This window comes from Atractosteus spatula, chromosome 12 (assembly GCF_055471065.1).
Source record: "Atractosteus spatula isolate fAtrSpa1 chromosome 12, fAtrSpa1.hap1, whole genome shotgun sequence".
NCBI lineage: Eukaryota > Metazoa > Chordata > Actinopteri > Semionotiformes > Lepisosteidae > Atractosteus > Atractosteus spatula.
The window spans coordinates 34,648,039-34,669,599 of record NC_142717.1 but is presented as its reverse complement, the minus strand read 5'-3'; the positions used below and the strand labels follow the sequence as shown (position 1 = coordinate 34,669,599).

The 21,561-nt window shown below is 34.4% G+C and overlaps 1 protein-coding gene across 2 annotated transcripts in view; it reads right to left on the bottom strand.

Moving 5' to 3' along the window:
* Nucleotides 1-21,561, bottom strand: part of mboat1 (membrane bound O-acyltransferase domain containing 1) — a 69,244-nt gene that overhangs the window by 30,999 nt on the left and 16,684 nt on the right. The window contains exons 11-29 of one of the 2 annotated variants that reach the window (XM_088928965.1): nucleotides 17,353-17,432; nucleotides 16,399-16,454; nucleotides 15,675-15,760; nucleotides 14,578-14,677; nucleotides 13,965-14,080; nucleotides 13,100-13,140; nucleotides 12,512-12,590; nucleotides 12,067-12,124; nucleotides 11,125-11,256; nucleotides 10,362-10,424; nucleotides 10,189-10,273; nucleotides 9,381-9,534; nucleotides 8,843-9,017; nucleotides 6,982-7,168; nucleotides 5,504-5,838; nucleotides 4,207-4,315; nucleotides 3,475-3,670; nucleotides 883-1,003; nucleotides 214-314 (exon numbers count right to left, since the gene is read on the bottom strand). In XM_088928965.1, the coding sequence (XP_088785091.1) occupies nucleotides 214-314; nucleotides 883-1,003; nucleotides 3,475-3,670; nucleotides 4,207-4,315; nucleotides 5,504-5,838; nucleotides 6,982-7,168; nucleotides 8,843-9,017; nucleotides 9,381-9,534; nucleotides 10,189-10,273; nucleotides 10,362-10,424; nucleotides 11,125-11,256; nucleotides 12,067-12,124; nucleotides 12,512-12,590; nucleotides 13,100-13,140; nucleotides 13,965-14,080; nucleotides 14,578-14,677; nucleotides 15,675-15,760; nucleotides 16,399-16,454; nucleotides 17,353-17,432 (2,274 nt within the window). Of the gene's footprint in view, nucleotides 1-213; nucleotides 315-882; nucleotides 1,004-3,474; nucleotides 3,671-4,206; nucleotides 4,316-5,503; nucleotides 5,839-6,981; nucleotides 7,169-8,842; nucleotides 9,018-9,380; nucleotides 9,535-10,188; nucleotides 10,274-10,361; nucleotides 10,425-11,124; nucleotides 11,257-12,066; nucleotides 12,125-12,511; nucleotides 12,591-13,099; nucleotides 13,141-13,964; nucleotides 14,081-14,577; nucleotides 14,678-15,674; nucleotides 15,761-16,398; nucleotides 16,455-17,352; nucleotides 17,433-19,535; nucleotides 21,364-21,561 lie in introns of those variants that run through there. The other variant, XM_088928964.1, reaches the window with a different exon arrangement.

Genomic DNA, 21,561 nt, shown 5'->3' with positions numbered 1-21,561 from the left:
TTTGATATATCTTGAAATATTAACAAAAATATCAGTATTAAACAATGCATATTAATGACAAAAAATGGCAATATGTGTAGCATGTCTCACAGAAAGACAATAGTTATAATTTCTTTAAAATCTGAAACTATTGAAAAAAATTAACTGCTTTCTTATTCAATTTTAAAAACATCATAAAAAAACATCTTCAGAGAAAAGGCCGGAGAAAAACACCTGCATGTGATCTTCAGGGATTCAAAGGCATGTTGTAACCTTTGCTCTGTACCCGTTTTCTCTTTCTTTAGCATTTGCTCCACTGTATTGAGGTCTTCCTCCTGAAAAGATAGCAAGACAAAAGACAAAATGTGTGATTACAAAACATATTTTTATGTACGAGTATACAGCTTGTTAAAGTCCTTAAACCATACGTTAACATTATATTCATCCAAGATACTGATTTCAAAGCAATATTAACAAAAAAGATTAGGGGTTATACAAGTCTTTACTTTATGTTTCAATATTGTTCTGAATGGTAAAAGAAAACAGAGGTATGGCTACTTACATTGCCCTGGTCATGCTCTCTACCAATTAAAAAGATGTACAGGATAGTCAACTCAGGTCAGAAAATGACAAATTATTTCTCTCATACAGAAAGGGTGATATGCCTTTTGGAACACTAGCTCATTGGAGCTTAGTGAAATGTTGGAATTCCTATAAATGTCATAAAATAGGATATTATTTGTGATTGTAAGTACTTATTGGAGCTACAGCTGATGCAGGTGCTCCACTTTTGCAGTATGTGTACAATTACGATTGTTTGGGATGTGTAGGACTTCAGCTGCAGCAAATATATATGTTAGGAATACATCGCATATACTGTAATGTCCATAAGAGTGAACTCACCAGGACTTGCGATATCTGCTGAAGGGCATTTACATTGTAGAGTCTCCAGCTTTGGTCTTCCCATCTACTCAACAGGTGTAGACAGGGTTTTTTTTCCTTGAAAGGGAGGCAGTAGTAGGAGCTGCAAGGGAGTTACAAAGATAAGATGGAGACAGAGTTTTAATTTGTTCACAATAATTTTTCAAAATAAAGATTTCTAGATTTAATTTCATGTAAATGTTTGATAGGGCCAACAAAGGGTTAAAAGTTCTATATCACTTTGAAAGCATTTTTAAACAAATTGCTCTTAATCTCTTTGGTTTCATTTTATACACGGGGAAAAAACTCACTTTAATTCACATAAAGAGCAGTAATGAGTCAACAAAGTAAATTAGTTGTTTCAGCCTTTAACACACATTGAGATTTGTGTGAAACAAGGTAATTTAAATAAATCAGGTGTATTTCACTGCAATTATGTTTTATCTTCTTCTTTTAATTAGACTGCATTTTAAATTAAAACATTTGGCACTGACGGGAACACAAGATTAAGCTAAAATATAACTAGGCATGCATTTTTCTTGTAGATGCATACTAAACAATCCTTGAGCTTCATTTAGTACTGCTCAACAAGGAACAGTAGGCTGTAAATAATATTTTAGTATGGTTTCATTAGCTGATATTTATTTACCCTATGGAACAGCTGCATGATATCTTCAGCAAAGAGGATTGGAAGGAGGATATGGTTATAGCCATCTGTTTAGACTAAGGACTGCACTTGGGGAAATTCTGATTTTATCACCGATATCCAGACAACATTGACCAACCCATGGGATAATGATAAATAATCATAGTTTCAATAATTGTGACCCTTGTTTGGAAGAGAACACAGATGTTGCTACATCTTTCCTCTCCTTTACAGAGGAGATTTTTGACAAAAAAATCCTTCACAAACAGCATTGTGATACAGGTCCAGTCCTTATTCCTGGCTCCTATATCCTGTGCATACTTCAGACCAGTATTAGGATAGGAATGGTGATTGTATAATAGACCATTAGTCTAGTTTCAGTTTTTAATGATTTGATCCTAAACACTTCCATAGGTTCACAAAGGCTACACTTGCCTATTTTAGGAGACATTGGATTTGACATCACTATTATCAATTAATATCTGCGGAAGATAACTCTTAAGGTGCAGGAAGTATTCTATATACTCTTAACTACTCATTGTGAATCTGAGTTGATAACACTGGGGAGTATGCATTTAGAGTTTGCTGAAGGATTTGGTCTTCCTCATCTTAAGAGTAGTAAGTCCTATTGTCCTATTTGTGCCTGTAAATATGTTGACAACTATCTAGGGATCCATTTTTGTTGAGGAACATTCTGCAGCACCATCAGCAGACTGGAGCTTATTGACAGAAGTCAGGGTGGTTTTAGTTGTACACCGAAGTCATTAGAGATTAAATAATTTACTGTCCATTCCGTAAGTGGCTGCACTGGGGAGTGAGGAGCTTATTTGCAATGAAATGGAGCATGGCACTCAAAAATGTTGAAAACAGAGCTGGAAGGATGACATAGCCTCGTTCGACTCCTGTCTAGACTTCTAGGTGCTATGTAATTGATGTCAGACTCCAAGCTCCGAAAGAAGGTTACTTTCTTCCAGGATAGCCAAGGTACTCAGAGCAGAGGAAGCTGCATTTTAAGTTATGGTAAATGCAAACATGGAGAAATGCAGCATGGTTTATGTTAACATTGATATTAACACATGCAAGATTCTAATATTTGACCAGGGTTAGAAGGAAAATATGTTGAAAAGTTTTAGTGTCTGAATGAGAAAGCAGGAACATTGAAGAGAGTTCATCTTGACTGGTTAGTGCAGTAAATGACTAGGTGTAAGACAACACGAGTTCAATTTGCCATATTCTGGATCCTAAAATGGTCTTATCAATCACCTTCACATTCATGGAACACAGTCTTCCTTGGTTGTCAGCAATAACCAATATTTGTATTTCCATTAAGGTCTAAGGCTACTATGTCCAGTAAGGCTTGTTTTTCAAATTGCCCAAACCTCCATTGTTATTCATTTACATAAGGGGTATAAATCATAGAAGAGCACTGTAATTAAGCCTTAAGAGTTTCTAAATTTACAAATGAGCAAATGAGACCTATGGGTATAGTTTGAGAAAGAAAACTCTGCACTGGACATGCAGTGAATCATGAAAAGCATTCTAATAACCCAATAACCAGTCTCAGTATCGTTCTGAAAATTACTGAGTGGCCCATTCCTTGAATACTGCCCGACGTTAATATTGTTTTTCACCAGCACTTCAGAAGGAACTAGGGGTAGGGTTAATCCTAGCTTGATGACACCCGACTGCTGACATCACTATATATGTATCCTGTATAGATGAGGGGCCAAATTCCACCAATCATTATATAAAATATTCATATTTCCTGGTTAAGGTTTCAAAAAATATTGTGCATTTTCCATTTTTCAATGGAAAACAAGAATTGTTTGCTTTGTTTTTTATCAGGCCAAGAATTCAAATTTAAAATAGACAATCTGTGACTTAATTAGGTCAACATTCACAGTGAACTGCCAGTTAGGGAGAAGCACCTCTCGTATTCCGTTTCCACCGGTACAGAGGGAGGGGTGATGCAGGCATTTTGTGTGACTTCTTCTTCTTCCACAACTTCCTCAACAGGGTCCGGTTCTATTAAGACTGAGGTCTCATCAGGTTCCTCTTGAGTCGCTGCTTTTTTTGCGGTTACAGGTATTCGAGATGTGCCCTCTTCACGTTTCCCATAATTCCCTGGCTCCAAACACAAATGTTTTTCAGAGACAATTCTTGGTCTGCTACAGTAACGTCTTCTACTGTCTAGTTAGAAGATCAAATGGAAGGGCTTGTGAGCACCACCAAAAGTTCAATTTCTTCTCCTACCTCACCAAATTTAAATAGATATATTCTTTGCATCACTAATGTTAACATGATACAGTAAGTGGATATTTTTCCTATAAGCTCCCAATGCTTGCTGGGGAAAGCCAAACCCATTATATTTAAAACATAAAGATGTTAACTGCTTAACGTGCATGCAGCTAAAAAGTGAACATCTCCATACTTCCAAAAGAAATTAAAACACATGACCTAAAGAAAGTATAAGAAGAAGTAGCTCACTAGTGACCTTTTTATATTATTGAACATATCTAGAGAGGCTTGGGACATATTATCTGAATAATAAAATAAATTTCTCAGTTTCACGCTGATAGAATGAAGCAAACAAAAATACCAAGAATCTATTTTTTTGTGGTGCAATAAAAAAGCTGAAGTCTTACTTTTTAAATGCTTACCTATTGAGAGCTCAAAACATATGGGTTTCGGACCCAAACTTTTTTCAATCATGGTTGCCTCTAAGAAAGTCGCTAGAAGGAGAAAATCTTTTTTCTTCCCAAAAATGTCCTGAAAAAAAAATTTTGAGTGCAGTATTTGGAGATATGTTTTGTTTATGATTGTTATATATACCAAAAGAAAATAGGAAAAAGTCATGGGTCGCTGTTTTTACTCTCAATTTCGGAAGACATACTGTATTTGTTATGATAGACTACATCTAGCTAATACAAAACACCACTTAAAGCAATTTATTTCAGCTTGACCGCATAGTGCTATAGTGACCAAGCCCTGTGACTGCACTTGCTTCCCTTTCTGCACGCTCACCATGATGTGACAAAACCTGTCTTCTAGTTAGCTGAGAATTTAACCTCTCAGCCCTTTTGAAAATGCGTGACATGTAGGGCTCAGGGACCAATGATCAGGCGCATACTTGTCCGGACAGTTTAAAATAAATATGAACAAATCCCAAAAGACGGTATCTGCAAGCTGGTTCAAAGTGTGTGACATACTGTACATCTTATATTGCTTCCATCAATAGAAGCAGGGAATCTGTGATTTTCCTTATATAAGCAAATGTTAATTTAAACAATGTTTAGGATCACTATAGATTCTTTATTCATATGCTTTCTAATTTGTAATACTAATACTAACAATCCTTTACATCTAAACAACACTTTTCAATATTAGGGATCCCGAAGTGCTGTATACTTACAACCCACTTTATCCAACTGTAGTGCCAACCAGGCAGATGCATGTCAACCGTTATGCACTAGGCAACAGCTCAAATGAGTGCTTATAAAGTAAGTTGAAATATTATTTTGTTGCAGAACTGTTAATGAAATCTGTGAGGCATGGATCAATGAATTCTGATAAAATATTTCCAAGGACATGGGAGCACATACCAGAGGGTGTTACATCTTATTATTGTGACACCATTTGCACTCATGATAACACAGGTGCCAAGATGTCCACAGTAACTGTCAGTAGGAATATGTTCCGATTGTGTGTGTTTCTCTGTGCCGTGGTCTGCAGCTTTCAGGACAGCCTGAATAGTTCAACAAACTTTAAGAAACCTGTATTTTCAGAACCATGGCGAAACAGGTCAGAACCAGGTTTGAAATGTTTGACCAAACAGATAAAACCAGGTTGGGGACACATCTATGCATGAAAAAGCAAAACTCACTTTGACAGCAGTTTTGTTTTTCATTTTGGTAGGTTGTGAACTGTGAAATCTGTTAAGCCGCGCAGCCAGCTCACCTCTGGAAGTGGATGAATGTCTTCCACTTGAACCTGGACAGATGTGGGCTGCTGTAGATCATCTAGGCCGTTTTCGCCATCTTCCTGGTTTTTCACTTTGCTTTTCACTTTGACCTTTTTCTTCAGTGTTTTCGGCGCCTTCTTCCTTTTTTTTGACGATTTCTGCGGAGGCGACATTCCGTACACCCCCATGGCGACAGCCAGCAGGAGGCGCCCGCGGTAGAAGGCTCCCTCCCCAAGGCCTTCATTCAGACTCTGCAAGTCATCACTCACTGTGGAGTTCTGAGAGGAGCCATACAGGTTCACCCATGTTGGGCCAAATGTGGGCAGAAATCCTGTAGGATTTTTAAGAAGCATGACATTGCCACCTTAAAAAATTGCTTTGAGGTTATGGGTAAACATGCAAACATTACAGTTCTTGGCATCAAACATTATCAAGACTTCTACTTTCAGCAAAGTTCCCAAACACCTTTAAACAGAAGAACCAATGAAACTACGTAAGGTTTATACCAGATGGTGACAATATAAAATGGGTGTCTAGTACAGGTATGTCCACTTGGCAGAAGAGCTACAGTATTTGCATTTCCCCACTACCACCATAACATTCATGAGCTGTAACAATCCTACTGTTTGATGAAGCCCTCCCCAAGTCTCTTCCACCAACCTCTGTCTTTGGCTACACTCTTCCAAATGTTTTTTTCTTACAGAAGGCTTTTCAGTTGTTACTAGTATTATCAGATCTGGTTAGGCATTTCTTTTGTCCAAAATGATCTGCTCTTCTTCTTTTGTATCCAGTGAGGTCTCTTAACTCATATCAAGATATCACGTACTCCTGCATGTACTGTAATCCATTCATTGTCTTCACTTACACATTGGTCAAATCCTTTTGTTTAGCTTTCACCTTTAAACATGTAAAATCATCTTCTCTTTCTTCATAGTTAGCTTATAAGTACTGTACATCATTGATTGTTTTAACTGACGGTTGTTCATAAACAAAAATATAGACACAGATATGCGAAAATCTTAGTTTTCATCAAATTTATCGATGAAGCATGATTGCCATATTTCAATGTTGCTGATCCAGCTGTAAAGCATTTTACAGAGACCTCACAGTTTCTCTTAAATACTCCAGTAATAATCTCTTCAGAGTATTCTTTACATCCTTAATCAAGACAGCATTAAGATGTAAAGAGACGTTATCTTTCGTATTCCTGTGGTGGTACGATATACTTAAAGGATAATTCATTACTCTAGTCACATTCAGTCTGGTGGATTACATTAGTGAATTAGGCAAATTGCTATTTAAACACTTTTGCTGAACAGGGAATTAAACAACCCAAGTGGAATTTACTCTACAACAGGACCTAGAAGCTGTAGGAAACATAAAAGTACAGACATTTAGAGTACTCATTCCTTTCATTTAACAGATGTTATCATAAGATCTTTAAATAAAAGAACAGGAACAGTAAGTGTTTCACCTTCAGGCCCATCATCGGAAATCTGCTTCAGGTTAATGAAATGTGTAGCTAAAATCGTGTCACTGATGTTTGAATTGTCCTGAACTTGAATTTTAATTCTTCTACACAGAACTGGAAATAGCTGCATGAAAGTCACTTGTTTATTCCACACTGGGTTTGAGGATCTTGGAGCAACAGATGTTTCACCCTAACAAACAAAAATAACTTGTCATCTTAAAAGAAAACGTTGTGTCACACATTGTGCTGATGCTTTTAGAAGTTTACCTTTAAGACTGTACCATTTAAATATCTATCATATGTTTAATTTTTGAGGACTGCAAACTAGAACAATTTACCAAAAAATTACAATACAGAAAAGAAACTACATCTGGCTTATCTCAAGTGGCTGCTTGCGTTTTTCATAAGCTTTTTTGCATTGCAAATATGTAAAATGACACAAATGAGTAGAAAGGAAATTAAAAAAAATAACTTAAGGGACAGACTTATATGGATGCATTAAAATATATTTTGAAGGGTTTTAAAAATTGCATTCACTGAATTAATACGTGTTTAAAGCTTTCCACAATTGTTAGTTGAATTGCATTGGTTTAGTGAAATGCAAAGGCCCACAGTTCCAAATAAGGGAAGAAATAAGGGGGCGATTTATCAAGAATATCTAATCCATCTGTTACTAATTCTGGTGATTAAAGGAAATGGAGCAATGAAAAAACAAACCATCCTATTGATCTCACAATATCCTAATGTCGGCAAGCAATTAAAGCAGTTCCTTAACATTTCAAAATGGATATAGAAAGTTGCCTTAGAAGTGAAATTTTCAATTAAATTGGGATAAATAAGGCAAGGTATGAGCTATACTGTGGACACGATGGCTATTTGCACAAGACACATTAAAAACTAGAAAAACATACTGCACTGTAAATAATAACAGTAGTAAATGGAATATTACAGAGGAGGAAATGATAGTTGAGAAGGATTTTTAATATTACTGTCTTCAGTCTCCCGGAAATTTCTGCAGCTGCTCTGCATCTTGTCTTGTGGAAATTGTTTGTATGGTATACAGCAGCCCTCTGCTTATCCCTGTGTACACAGTGCCCTCCAAATGTATTGGGAAAGTAAAGTCTGAACTGCAAATTTCTCTATGAACTCTACATTTTCTCATGAACAAAACGTGACTTTTAACTACAATTTCTATAAAGTATGTTATTGATATTACAGTCAAATAAAATCTATTCTCGTGGGTCAATTAAACAAATTGGCAGTGTTAAACTGTTTTATTCTGAAGGAGCTAAAATATTAAGACAGTTTGCTGACAAACTGGTCAAAAAAAGTCCCCTTATTGATCAGGTGCTTGTTATTGAGGAAATAATTAGGCATTAATAAATCTTCTGAATATCCTATGAACCTGTCTTACTTTTATTTCAGTGTTTGGAGTTTAGGAATAAAAAATCTAAATAAACAGTGCTTTTAAATAAAAACAAGCAATTCTGAAGCTGAATGAAAAGCAAAATTCAATCAGAACCATAACACAAAAACGGGGCATACCAAAATCAAACATCCTGGAATAAAGTTAAACAAATTCCTGTTAAGGAAAACCCCAAAATAATGGACAGTGTAGATGTAAAGAAACCAAAATCCACAGTTTACAGAAGACTGAGACAGCAGAATTAAATTATAAATCCTACCCCACAAAATGTAAACCTCTCATCAGCATAAGTGAAAAAACAGATTAGAATTTGCTTGGAAATTCAAAGATGAGAGTTTTAGAACTAAGTTGTATTGACAGATGTATGGACAGATAAGAAGAAAATAAAACTTTACAAAAGTGACAGGAAAAAAATAATGCCAAATTGTGATGCTATACCTGTTGATCCACAAATGAGACAAGTATTTTGGGGTCAATAAAGACCTTGTTGTCACCCATGATCTTGGAAACTAAGCGTGAACTCATTCTAGGCAGGCCCTCGGCCTTGTAGATCTTCACACATAAGTAAGACCATGGCCTCTCTGCTGGCATTCCTTTTGGAAGCATCAGATTTCTGAAGAAACAGAGACAATCCTTTCCATATTTATAAGAAATTTACGAGTAAATGTATTCAGGCACATAATTATACAGTATTCTAACGTATTACTGCCCATATAGTAAGGACAGTAATTAAGGTCTGTTCTTTATAAAGGTAGTATTGAATGAGAGACAAGATATAACACAGAATGGAGTGACCAGAGGTGTACAATCAAAGTAATAAACTTTGCAAGAAGTACTACAAAGTTGAAGACCTGTATAATCATTTTATCTGCAACAGTTCTACATTTGCAGTTGTCTATTTACATGTATTTATATATTTCTAACTTTCTGTACTCATTAAAAAAGAAACATTGCAAACAGAACAATTCTAACATGCCTTTCAATGTAACTGGAGTAAGCTGTTGTACTGCCTGTGTGCACCAAATCCCCTTTCTGTGTAATGATGATGTCACATCTGACATAGCCCTTTATGGCTGCTGTAATGTCTTCTGGATTTGTCAGGATGGCCCACTTGTTCCGGAACATGTGATCTGCACACAAGCATAAACTTTTAAAATGATCCAATTTTAAAATCCTTTAACATAAAGACAATTTCGTCTGTGTTGTGCTTTACACAAGGGAAGCTGAAGGCTTCTTTTTATAGTTCACCTCGAGGAAAGTATCGCCTTGGAGTGCAATCAATAAAAAATGAAAAAGTAAAAAGAAAATGAAAATAAATACATTTACTATATTTGTTTCTCCCACTCTGGTGGAAGTGTATAGGAAAAATTATTCACTTCAAGATTTAAAGACTAAAAAGACAATTTTGGTGGGTCTGACCATTAAGAATGAAAAAATAAGAAATAAATTCTCCCCCTCTTTGTCCCCTAGCCATGTTTCAGTTATTATTATTGTATAATCAATGTCATAGCTACCTGTTAATGCAGTAGCCTTGAGCTCTTGCAATTTTCTCCTTATGCTTCTGGCATTGAGTAATATGCTAATCTAACTGTTGATCATGATTGAATGTCAGTAATGTTTATAACATAAGTAGAAAAACTGTCAGAGTAACATTTGCTACCATCTAAAACATCTGAGATCCCATTTTACAGTTTCACTCTTTTATCCTTCCTCCCTGTGTCTGAGACCCTGGGGTGGTGAGAAGCGGTAACAGATGACAGAAACACTGTTACCATGTTACTTGCCTTGCTGCTCGTAAACTGATGACACATCAATTTTGAACATTCCTATCAGAGTTTTCTTGAAAGGTATTTTGTCAGCGCTAAAAACCTGAAAAAAAAATGATCATTATGTTTCATTAAAACAAGGACAAAATCCCGCAGTTTCAATTTGAGTGGTGAGAACTATGGGAACTTACCGATATCAGAATGATCTTATCCATAAGTAGATCTGGAGGTTCAAAAAACTCGAAATAAAAGTCCTGTAAAACATTTTGTTGGCATTACAATACTAAAACGTACTACAATAGCCCAGACCAAAAATAATTAAAAAGCATCATAAAAGCAAAGGCAAATTAAGACACTTTGATGTTGGCTGACATGTTCCTAAACAAGGAGTGATTATTAATAAACTGATATACTTTAAAGCTCAAGTCTTTCTTAGCTAACATTAACACTATTACGTTTCTGTTTATGCTCCTAGCATGTGAAATTACAGTACATTCATAGATCAGACTGCTTTCAACCCATCACCAGCCTCTTTTTTATGAACTCATATCACCACTATGGTGTCTTGAATCATAGAAGGAATAAATCTATTGATCATAATCTACCTTCAAATCTCTTTATATTGCTAATTCAATGCACATACTCAATTTCCACATGACTGTTTATTAATTCTTCTCAAATCACATTGATAGTATCTTTACTGCCTGACTCCTGTTATAAATTATTTTTGTTTTGGGTTACTTTTATTTTGTTTTTAAGTTGATCAGTAATAATATGTCATTTTAGACAAATAATTCTGACAAGAATTCTGGGAATGCCTTTGATTACAACATTTACAATGGATCAATAGTGAATGACAGCATATGGGAGACTCCATTTTGCGCATTACTGCTTTAACAAAATATCACAAAGCCTATGAAAACCAAACAAATATCAGGAGAGATAACACAGTACCGCATTGTATTCTGGGCAATTGGTGGACTTTTGAGTGCTTGTGTGCCTTTTCTTCCCATCAATGTCAATGTATACAACAGGATCGATGTCTATTCCACTCAGCTGCCTGGCTTCATGCACTGTTATATTAAACTTCACAGGGCACAGGAGGGAAAAATATTAGCTGCAATAACAACCTGTGAGTGTTCAAGTAAAATTGCTGACTGGTAGATTGGAGTCTGATTAACTGAAGGGCTACAAAATTAAAGAAATGTGTTTTTCTTGATCAGTCAAAGAAGTGCCTGCCTCAGAGAGACATTGATTCTAAAATGTTTGGTGAAGTAACTGTTCAAATAACTGAAACTGGAAAAGGTACTCCAGGCTAGGTTATCTTTAAAGGGATAAAGAAATTTTAAGGAGATTAAGGTGAGGGTTCCAAGACTGCTTTGTATTATTTCAGTACTTAAGGATCAAGGACGCAACCTTTGGGTATTCTTCATCCTGGTTTATTCTTTTTTATATATTTTTTTGCTTTAATCTATACATTTTAATAAATTTAATAGTTTATATTTGGCTATTTCATTTTCATTGCATCACTGACATTAGACCACAATTATTACCTTTTTTATGTCAATGAGACATAAGCTAATTCAAAAGAGTTCATAATTAATTAATATATGAATATATAAGCACAAATCTATATCATGGCTAAAAAGACTACCATAGTTCACCTTTTGCAATCATAATAACACTTTATAAGTACAAACCAGCAAGACTTTTGTACCCTTGCTACTCTTACTGTTAAAATCAGAATGATTTTGCCAGATGATATCAGAAGTGCTACAGCATCTCTTAAATGTAAATAAGAAACAAAAAGAGGTCAAAACCAAACATGGGTGCAAATTAATGGCACACTATGGAAAATAATCCATACTGTAAATATGGTGTTCTGAAGAAACTGACCTGGAAATTTTGTGGCCTAAAAAGAGTCTGATCTTTTCTCTCAATCAGCTTGAGACGACTAAAGGGAAAAAGCAAAAGAAAATCTAGTTTATTTATTAGACTTGGGAATCCATTTATTCTTTTATAAACTGTTTGTGATTCTTAAAGTAAAATGTCTGTTATTATCAACATTTTTTTATTCCATTAAAGCCTTTAAATCTTTTAATTAAAAATGATGCGTTTTGGGGAAATGAAAATAGAATTTCATATCAATATATACAGGATAACAAAAAGTTGACTCTTAAAAAATTATGTTTATGGAAAAAAACTGCTTTACAAATGCATGGAGTTTTAAAATAGTACCAAACCTGCAATAAAGCTTATATACTGTATTACTATTGCAGGTACTATAATGTAATCTTACAACAATTAAAAAGAGAGACCAGTTGTTTTCATGCGAACATACTCTCTTTTCTGTTCCCTCAGTCTCCTGTAGACGTTAAACACTTCTGACTGCATCTCAGGCACATCCTTCTCAGTCTCCTCTAAAAGGAAGCAAAACGATATCTGATCAGTGCAGAAGGAACTGAACTGACCTTAGCAGCACTTCTCATGTGGTATGTTTATAAGTTTAATGAATCAATTTTTGTATTATAAAGTGCCTTCTAAGAGTGAGTGCCATTTCAAAGTTATTTAAAATGAATCATAGAATAAAAAAGCACAGGATATGTTCAGCATCCCAATGAATATAAGATAGGCAGCATAGAGAAAACAGCTACCAGCTGATTTGAGTGCAGAGGACTCTTTGGCAGTAAACAGCTGTATAATCTAAATGTAATTTCTCTAGGCAAAAACATTCATGGAGAGCCATTGCACATTGACAGAGCTATATGTTATCTTTTGAATGAGACATCTGCTAAACGTAATGTGCATAAGATAAAACATTTTTGGGTTAGCTAGATGGCCATCTAATTTAGAAATCATTATTTTGCAGGAATGTTGAAAGAACACTGCATTCTTAAAGAAAAACCTGAGTGAAAAATAAATTACTCACCATTATTATCTGAAAATATTCCAAATTCTTTCCCATGATTTCTACAAAATAATAATAATACACTATACTGTAAGTGTATGAATATTATGCAGTGCATAACAGAATGAACTCTCTGCCAGGTTAGGGTGGGCATTAAGAACAATAGTTAACTCCCTAAGACAGATTTCTGTTAACATTTCTCATTCCAGTTTTTGGTAATATAAATTTAAATGTATAAGCCATGGACAGCTGGTATCATCAGTGTGTTATTGTTTAGTTGGACAATTTGCATAAATGTAAAGGAAAAAGTAAAGGTTTATTCCATGCTGTCATGAATGTATGTATGCATTATAATGAACACCCTTCCAAGTTTAGAGTGAGATTTAAGAGCAGCACATTGCAAAACATGAAGTACATAATAGCAATAATTAAATCCCATCCAAACAAGAACTGTCTGCACTATAGGACTTGGAGAAAGCAGTTTTGTAATATTTAATTTTTACACTGCATATACTCATTCATTGCTCTCTTGTTGCATTCTTTGTTCATCTGTAGCAAACAAATAACAGCAAAGCATGCAGTTATTAGGGCATTCAAGACTCATCCATTAACCATTACTTGACTCCAGCCATGCTTCTAAATGAGAGGAAGCGCCTGTGAATAACCCACAGGCTTTAGTATTCAGATTGTACTTGTGGATCTTTATTTAGGCTCAAATTTTGAATATATACCCCACCTCTTGTTACAGCAGAGAAAGTACAAACGTAATTGCTGAATTGTTTAACACAATAATGTTCTACTATATAAGGGAAGACATAATTAGTGATACTTTGAATTATGACCAATTAGGATATATAGCATTTTCCACTATGTAAAACACTTTTACCCTTTGTATTGCGCAATATTCATCTTCTCCTCTTCACTGTACTTAAAGTCTTCATCTTTCCATTGTACTTTCATAGGCTTCTCAGCTATGTAGATTATTTCAAGGTACATAGTAATCTAGTATCAGAAAACAGATATAAGAAAAAATTGTGAAAGCTCACATCAGCTCAATGATATGGAATTCACCATCATCATTTTGTCTTGTATGAAACATACCGTACCATTACCATGGAAACTCTCCTTGTATTTTTTACTATTAAATTTTTAATCTGAAATAATTCATTATCAGGTATATTTTGACCATCTCTAGTCTAATACTGTCTAATGTTAAATCAGGTCAGGAAGACCAAGGTTAGAGTCAATTAAGAACATAACCTTATTTTCGAAAGCTTTAAGGAGATTTCTTTTGTCAGTGAGCTTTATTAAAAATCACATCAGCTTGCAGTGAATTATTCTGTTAGTGCAAGTGATTGAAAGCATCATATATTTCCACACATCCTCCCCACACAGGTTTGATCAAAGTGTTTCAATGAATTATGACTTAATCTCCAGATTTACATTCTCCGCTGAAGGTACTGCAGGATGATTTAGAAACATTCTGGATGAATACATACCCCAAGAGCCAGGTGGTTCTTGTCTACCAGCATCTCTTTAACACAGGTGTTACCATTTGCAATTGCCTGTTGCAAAACAACATTGACTGATCCAATGCACCTGAGATGTAAGAGAAAAACAAAATGGAAGAGCATTGTGCAAAATAATCGCAAAACCCTACCTCTTGGCTTTTTTTACAGGGACAGGAAGAAAAAATCATAACCTCCCAATGATCCTCTGAATTGACCTTCACAAAGTGCAGTTAACTCTTTGTGGATGATATCTTATGGTTAAGCTTCGCATATTCTCTGTACTTCCTGTCAGGAGGGTGTTGTGAGCACATTTTTGCACATTTTGAGAAAGTGCAGAAATCATCTTCTGAAAACAGGGCTATTTCCTGCTGGTCCAGTGCTTTAAACAGGGATATTTCTTGTTTAGGTTTAGTACCTATCCTAGGTAGGAGAGGGACTGTAATATGGACCTCTTGCAGTGGTAGAAACCTGGCTGTCTGTTCGGACTGCAGGTGAAAAGTTGTTGGTGCATAACTGGAAGCCTCTAAAATCCTTCTACTTGCATGACCCTTTCTTATTTTGATAGTATTTATATGGAACTTTAAACTGCAGGGATCCATGGTGCCATGATGGGGTGGAGGAGTCCAATAGTGGTGCTGGTACAGCAGCTGGTATAGTGATACTGTTGGTTCAATCTAATACTTGCTGTATGGAGTTCTAGGAGGTATTTAACCACATTTCAGAGGTCCTAAAATTGAAACATGGAGGGGGCTATTTGACAAGGGTAGGGAATGTCTATTTCCATTTTGTATTGTATTTAATTGTGTTCAAGAAAATAAACATTTGTTCGTGAAGAAAAAGGCAATCACACCAAAAGAATCTAGCAAATGATCTGCTGGCACTTTTCCTTAGCAAGACCAATGGGTTTATAAAATCCTGCCATGATTCAAACTGTCCATCAATTCTCATTCCCCGGAAACAGCTTCACTTGATATATTAAATCAGATTTTTTTTCAATATTCTTCAGTATACAAAACATTCACTCTTTGTAGCTTGTCTTAAGGTCGAAGCACCTTAACTCTTTGGACTACCTAAGAAAGTCTTACCTTCGCTTCAGTTTACTGTACTCAAAAAGTTCCACAGCCAGGTAATCATCTTCCTCAATTGAGCCACAGTTTGGCCAGGAAAATATCTAAAAGATTTCCAGACCACACACAGTGCATCAAAATAACTGCTCCTAAATATATTTATACTCTTTCTAAATCTACTGTACATGTAAATGTTGATTTAACAAAGAAATTCAGGAGTTTACTGGATTTTTTCAATATTTAAATATGAATTAATGTAGTGTATAATCAGTATTGATACTGATATTGATATTACATATTATAGCTCTTATTCTGAACATGTACAAACTATGTTGTGCATAATGTACTGTATGAATTAATGCTGTAAATGTAACCTTCTAATGTTTTTGATTCTCTCACAAAGCCTCGGAAACTTCTGGAAATCAGCTTGTCAGCAGGTATTGAAGAAGGTTGTATAGAGACACAAAGCTTGTCTGATATATTGGAATCTGCTGTAAATCTGCATTTCATATCAATATCATATCATATACCAATAATAGGTCTGCAATATTTGTGGTAAAGATAATCCAGTTGCTATACTCTGGTATTGGTACTATACATTGGTATGTTGCAAATTCTACTCATTGAATTACATAAATGCTTGCCTACCTGTAAAATCTTAAACAAAACGAAAAGGTAACAAAAAAATTCAAGATTATTATTACAACCAATTAAAAACAACATCAAAATGAAAATGGCCTACCTCATCAAAATTAGCTTCGCTTCCACAATACAGAGGCTCTGACTTTGCAGAAAAACCTTCAGAATTAAAAAGTTAGATAACTGCACATTATTTTAACAACTTACTGATGACTGTTAAAAGAGTATTGCTAACAATAACAAAAATGAGAGAATATAAATGTTTTGTCTCTTGCAATCCTCATAGAGCTTTAAGAGGTCAGCAGTATTCTTTAGTGTCTATGGTTAAAGACACCAACTAGGAAAAGCATTATTTATTGATACTGAAGACCTTCAAATTTGACATTTACTCTACAGTGTGATAAGTGAACAAACCATAAAATTAACCATCTTATTAACTCATTTACATTTCTATATAAAAAAAACATTTGTTGTAATTTTTGTGAAGACACAACTCATACCAATATGTGAATGATAATGTTGGAGTAATGTTGCTGTTAGTGAAAGAATAAGCCCTAAGTAAAATATATTAAATCCATAACTATATGAAACATTTATAGTGCATCATACAGAATCAGAAAAAAGTGAAGAAATTCTGATTCAAAAGAGCAATGTATTTAGTACAAAACACATCACCAAAAAAGAGTTTGGATTGTGACTGTTTAAAAGAGTTTAAATCAGTGAATGATGTTTTATACATATTCACACGTACCTGTATTCTAGAAATTCTTTAACTTAAAAGGCATGGTTTGTAAATTGGAAAATCTATACATTTGAAAGGTATTTAAGAAGATATAAGATCAATCACTTCCTCACTAACAAAATGTATCTCACATTTTAAGCTTTTAAAAGTTTGTGACATTTTAAAAGCTTTATAATAGCAGACAGCAAGTAGATGCAGACAGATTCAGTAGATGCAAACACATACAAAATATGTAAAACCTAACTGTCCATTGTTGCCACTAAACATATTTTTAAAGAAAATGTACCAGCTTGTTGAAAATTGTTGAAACCCCACCTCTGAATTTCATCTGAACCAGTCTTCTTCCTTTTCCACAGAGATTTGTCACTTTCTGCACGTGAACTCTGAGTGACATTCTTCTTTGTATGATTTAAGATTTTACACAAACATAAAAAAGAGAAATTATCCAGAGCTAATAAAAGACAATAATCATTGAAGCAATGTCGAGTCAAATGCCTGAACAGACAAAAATGATTGCATCTAAATGGAAAATTTTATGCAAATTCCCAAAAAAGAATGAACACATGACACACCAGGAAGAGTTAGCATGAAAGAGACACCCAAGAGGACAAGCAGAGATGGGATGTTAAAGGATTTTATAAATACATATACAGTATACTGTATGTATTTACACATGTAATAAGAAACATATTGTATGTGGGAATGCATTCATATACTATAAAGGAACAGGTAACGGGTTTATTCCATGCTGAAAAGAAAAGAAAGGAAACATAACAAGAAGGCTCCACGGCCGAAACGTTGTGTTTCCTTTCTTTTCTTTTCAGCATGGAATAAGCCTGTTACCTGTTCCTTTGCTGCCCACGCATGCTGATGCAGCTACCTACTTGAACTACTTCATATACTATATACAGGGTATCTATATATAAAGTAATAGATACTATACTGTATACTGTATGGTACCTTATTAACAACCGATGAATACAGTTGTGACAAACATAATTTTCCTCTTTTAATTTATTTTTACAAATTATCAACACATTCCCTATTCCAGGAATGTAGTTTAAAGTAAACGTCTGCTGCTAAAACCATTAATAGATGGACCAAAAAAATCCATTCTATTACACCCACTACTGACATAAAAAAAGTAGTATTAATTTATTCAGATTGTTCATGTTCCCACCAGATCTAATATCTTTAAAAAAGATTTAGAATCAAGTCAATTATTAAAGGTATTACAATTTTATTACTTTAATTGTATTTCATGAAGTAGATGGGTTGGGAACAACAGTTTTATTCTAAAATTGAACATAAGATTGCATGTATCAACACAGCATGCTAAAATATTTTGTAAATGATGGTGCTTAATAACTTCATAATATTTGTCATAATACTGCAACAGGAAATAATTACTTTCAACATTCACTCAACCCGTGTTTGGTTGTGTTTTCAACTGTTCTATTGCAGCAAATGATTCAAATAATATGGAAATTCAGGCACTCGTTTTTCAAAGTGGTAATTTACTGTATATGCAAACAGTGCTACTCTGGCCAGTCTGGAAATTCCACCTCCTTAACAGAAGAGGTCTGTATCCTTACAGTTAAGAATGACTGATGGACACATCAGCTTCCTTGCAGTGACCCCAACAAAGCACTAGAAAGTACTGAACTTAAATATTTAATAGGACTACACAATGACTTCAAAGAACCTGAGATGACACAAGTAAAAATCTGAACCTGCACTGCAGTGACCAGCAGAGAAGCTCTTTCCCCAAAGTCTTGACTGGTGTATGTTTCAATAGTATTTCTTCCAAACAGTATATTCTAAAAGTAATAATATTCCCAGAGGCAAAAACAGACAAATAAGCATTCATAACATAATGTAAGGAAGACAAAGTAAATCAAGTACAGAAAGAAAGAAGAGAAAAACACATTGCACAAATATTTAAAGCAGAAGTCTAGAGCTCCTCCAACTGTTCATCTCTGAAAATCCTCAATATATTAAAATATTTTGGTTTCAAAGTTTATATCTATAGACTTGTTTAAAATGCATGTACAATCACTTTGTCCAGTAGAGTTGTTGTGCAAAATGATTTGACTAAATATCTGAAATTGATTCCTTTTCCAGGTCTGCTTCATGTGTGACCTTTGAATTCATTTGTCTCCAGTACTATATATTCTCACCTTATACTGTATTTACTTAACATGGGTAATACCTCATTCCTTTTCACTCAGTTTAGCATCATGTATTTCAATCAACAACATAAAATGTGGGGGTAACAACTGCATAATAAATGCCAGTTAAAACTGTTCAATTATTGCCAGTTAAAAATGCCAGTTTAATTATTAAATAACATAATAAATCCTGTGCTGTGTCTTGCCAGTAGCATAAAATGGTGCTGAAACAGCTTATATAAAATTCACAAGTTATAAACAGCAGAATATATAGAACTGACTATAGAATTTGAGGTTATGAATAAGAGCATGCAAAATAAACACAGATTTTTGATTTTTCAACTTTATTGAGATATTGTTTCATGAAAAAGGTTTGTGATTCTGAAGAAAAAATCTATGCAGGACAAAGTTAAGCACATTCTGTTGAAATGTTTTTGAACAATCAGCAATTTGACATTCATAAATTACTTAATACTTTCAAATGCACAACGTTTACACAGCAGTTGTAATTGAAGGTTATAACTGCTGACAAAATTATCAAATGCAGTACATACAGTAAATATTAATTTATTTAAGTGTTAATAATATCAGCGTGAATTTTGTGCACATAAAGAGGAAAGAGGGTTCATAGACTTTTTTGCAACATACTGTATATGCATGCATATCATATACTTTATCAATAGTGTACTATTACTGAAATGGTTAATACAGACTCAAGAAAAAATACCAGTAAGTTTGTGAAAAATAACCAGTGCAGAAAACACATTTCTTATAAAAAACATATAATACAACATCAATATTAATGTAAATGATGTGGATTTCCAAATGCCCAATGCAAACCTTAAACCATTAAACTTAATTGATATTGAAAACATTCCAATTTGACACTTACAGCACAGTAACTTAGCATGCCACAGAGGAGACCATCTTATTCAACCCTTTAGCTTCCCATCTGACAGACTGTTCAGCTGACAGATTCAGTATGAGTTTTGGATGAACAGTGGGGATTCAACTTTGTCCGTATAAGCTTAACTCTAAGATCTGAAAACAAACTATATTTCAAATACAAAAAACAGCTGCAACTATGAACTTTCCATGACATTCGAAACTGGGGAATGAAAACCACACACTAAGTTATTAAAATTCAGATTATATTAAAATACTGCAAACACAATACAGTAAAAATGTTGTTACATCAGTGATTTTAGAACACATTCATAGAGATAGATGTTTATTATAACTTCAATTCACTTTTTATTTAGACATTTATGCAGGCAAAGTTAGGAAAATTTGTGTCATTTCGAGCATTTACAAGCAACAGAATCAGTTAAAGTAGTAAAATGCCTTTTACTCATACAAATGTTCAACAGTTGGCTTACACTGGGAATGCTGATAACAGTTCCAAAAATCACCAGGCATTTTAAGGAATAAATTGGGAACAAACTTGTGTATTTCAATGCATTGAAACGTCTCTTTTTAAGAAATCACCACTAAAATTAACTAAAAATTGTATCTTCTGTTGTAGAGCACTTAGTTAAAGATACCTCATGTATTCTGTGGCTAGAGTTTTCAATCCATCTGATCTCGAGTTAAAATGCACAACTGGCACAGAACAAACCCTGGAGAGCACCATGCAACATGCATACATAAAGACCTTTTATGTTTGCTGCTGCTGACATACCTCCTAATACACATTTAGTTTGTAAACACTTTTCCCTGCCAGACACGTAGGTCTTATTGTACTTTTTGGTATAGAACTGATTTTAAAATAATATTAATTGTTTTAACAGCACAGTATTTAATGGTTTTGACCCACAAATAGAGGCTTGATTTCTCTTCTCCTGTTCATTTTAGATCCTCAACTTCCAGCTCAGTCTGTTAGCTGAATAGACAGAACAGAAGTGTGGATAGATCCCAGGCACATCACTACCATACCACCAATATAGGTCCTCTAAATGTCCACTTTACGTAAAATTACCCTGGCCTTCATTTGCAAGGATACCTTCTGCCCATTTTTAGGTGAACGCATCAATTGTATTTGATGTTGTTATTAGAATTGTGAGAAGGATGTGACTTCTGCTCCATGTTTCTGTGTTTGACGGGCAAAATCAGCACTATAAGGCTAGGTATGATATGAAAGTGAAAGTACATTGACCTACAAGAGAAAAGAGATTTTTTAAAAAAAGTATAAACAAAGCATAAAAGCAAACACTCTTAAGTTACTTAGAATCTTCAACCGATTCAGATTAAAATAAAACTGGGTTATGGATGTTGGCTTTTTCCTTTTGCAGTATTTTCAAATCTGTCCATTTAAATGCATTGCTAATTTTTAAAACGATTTTTTCTTTAAATG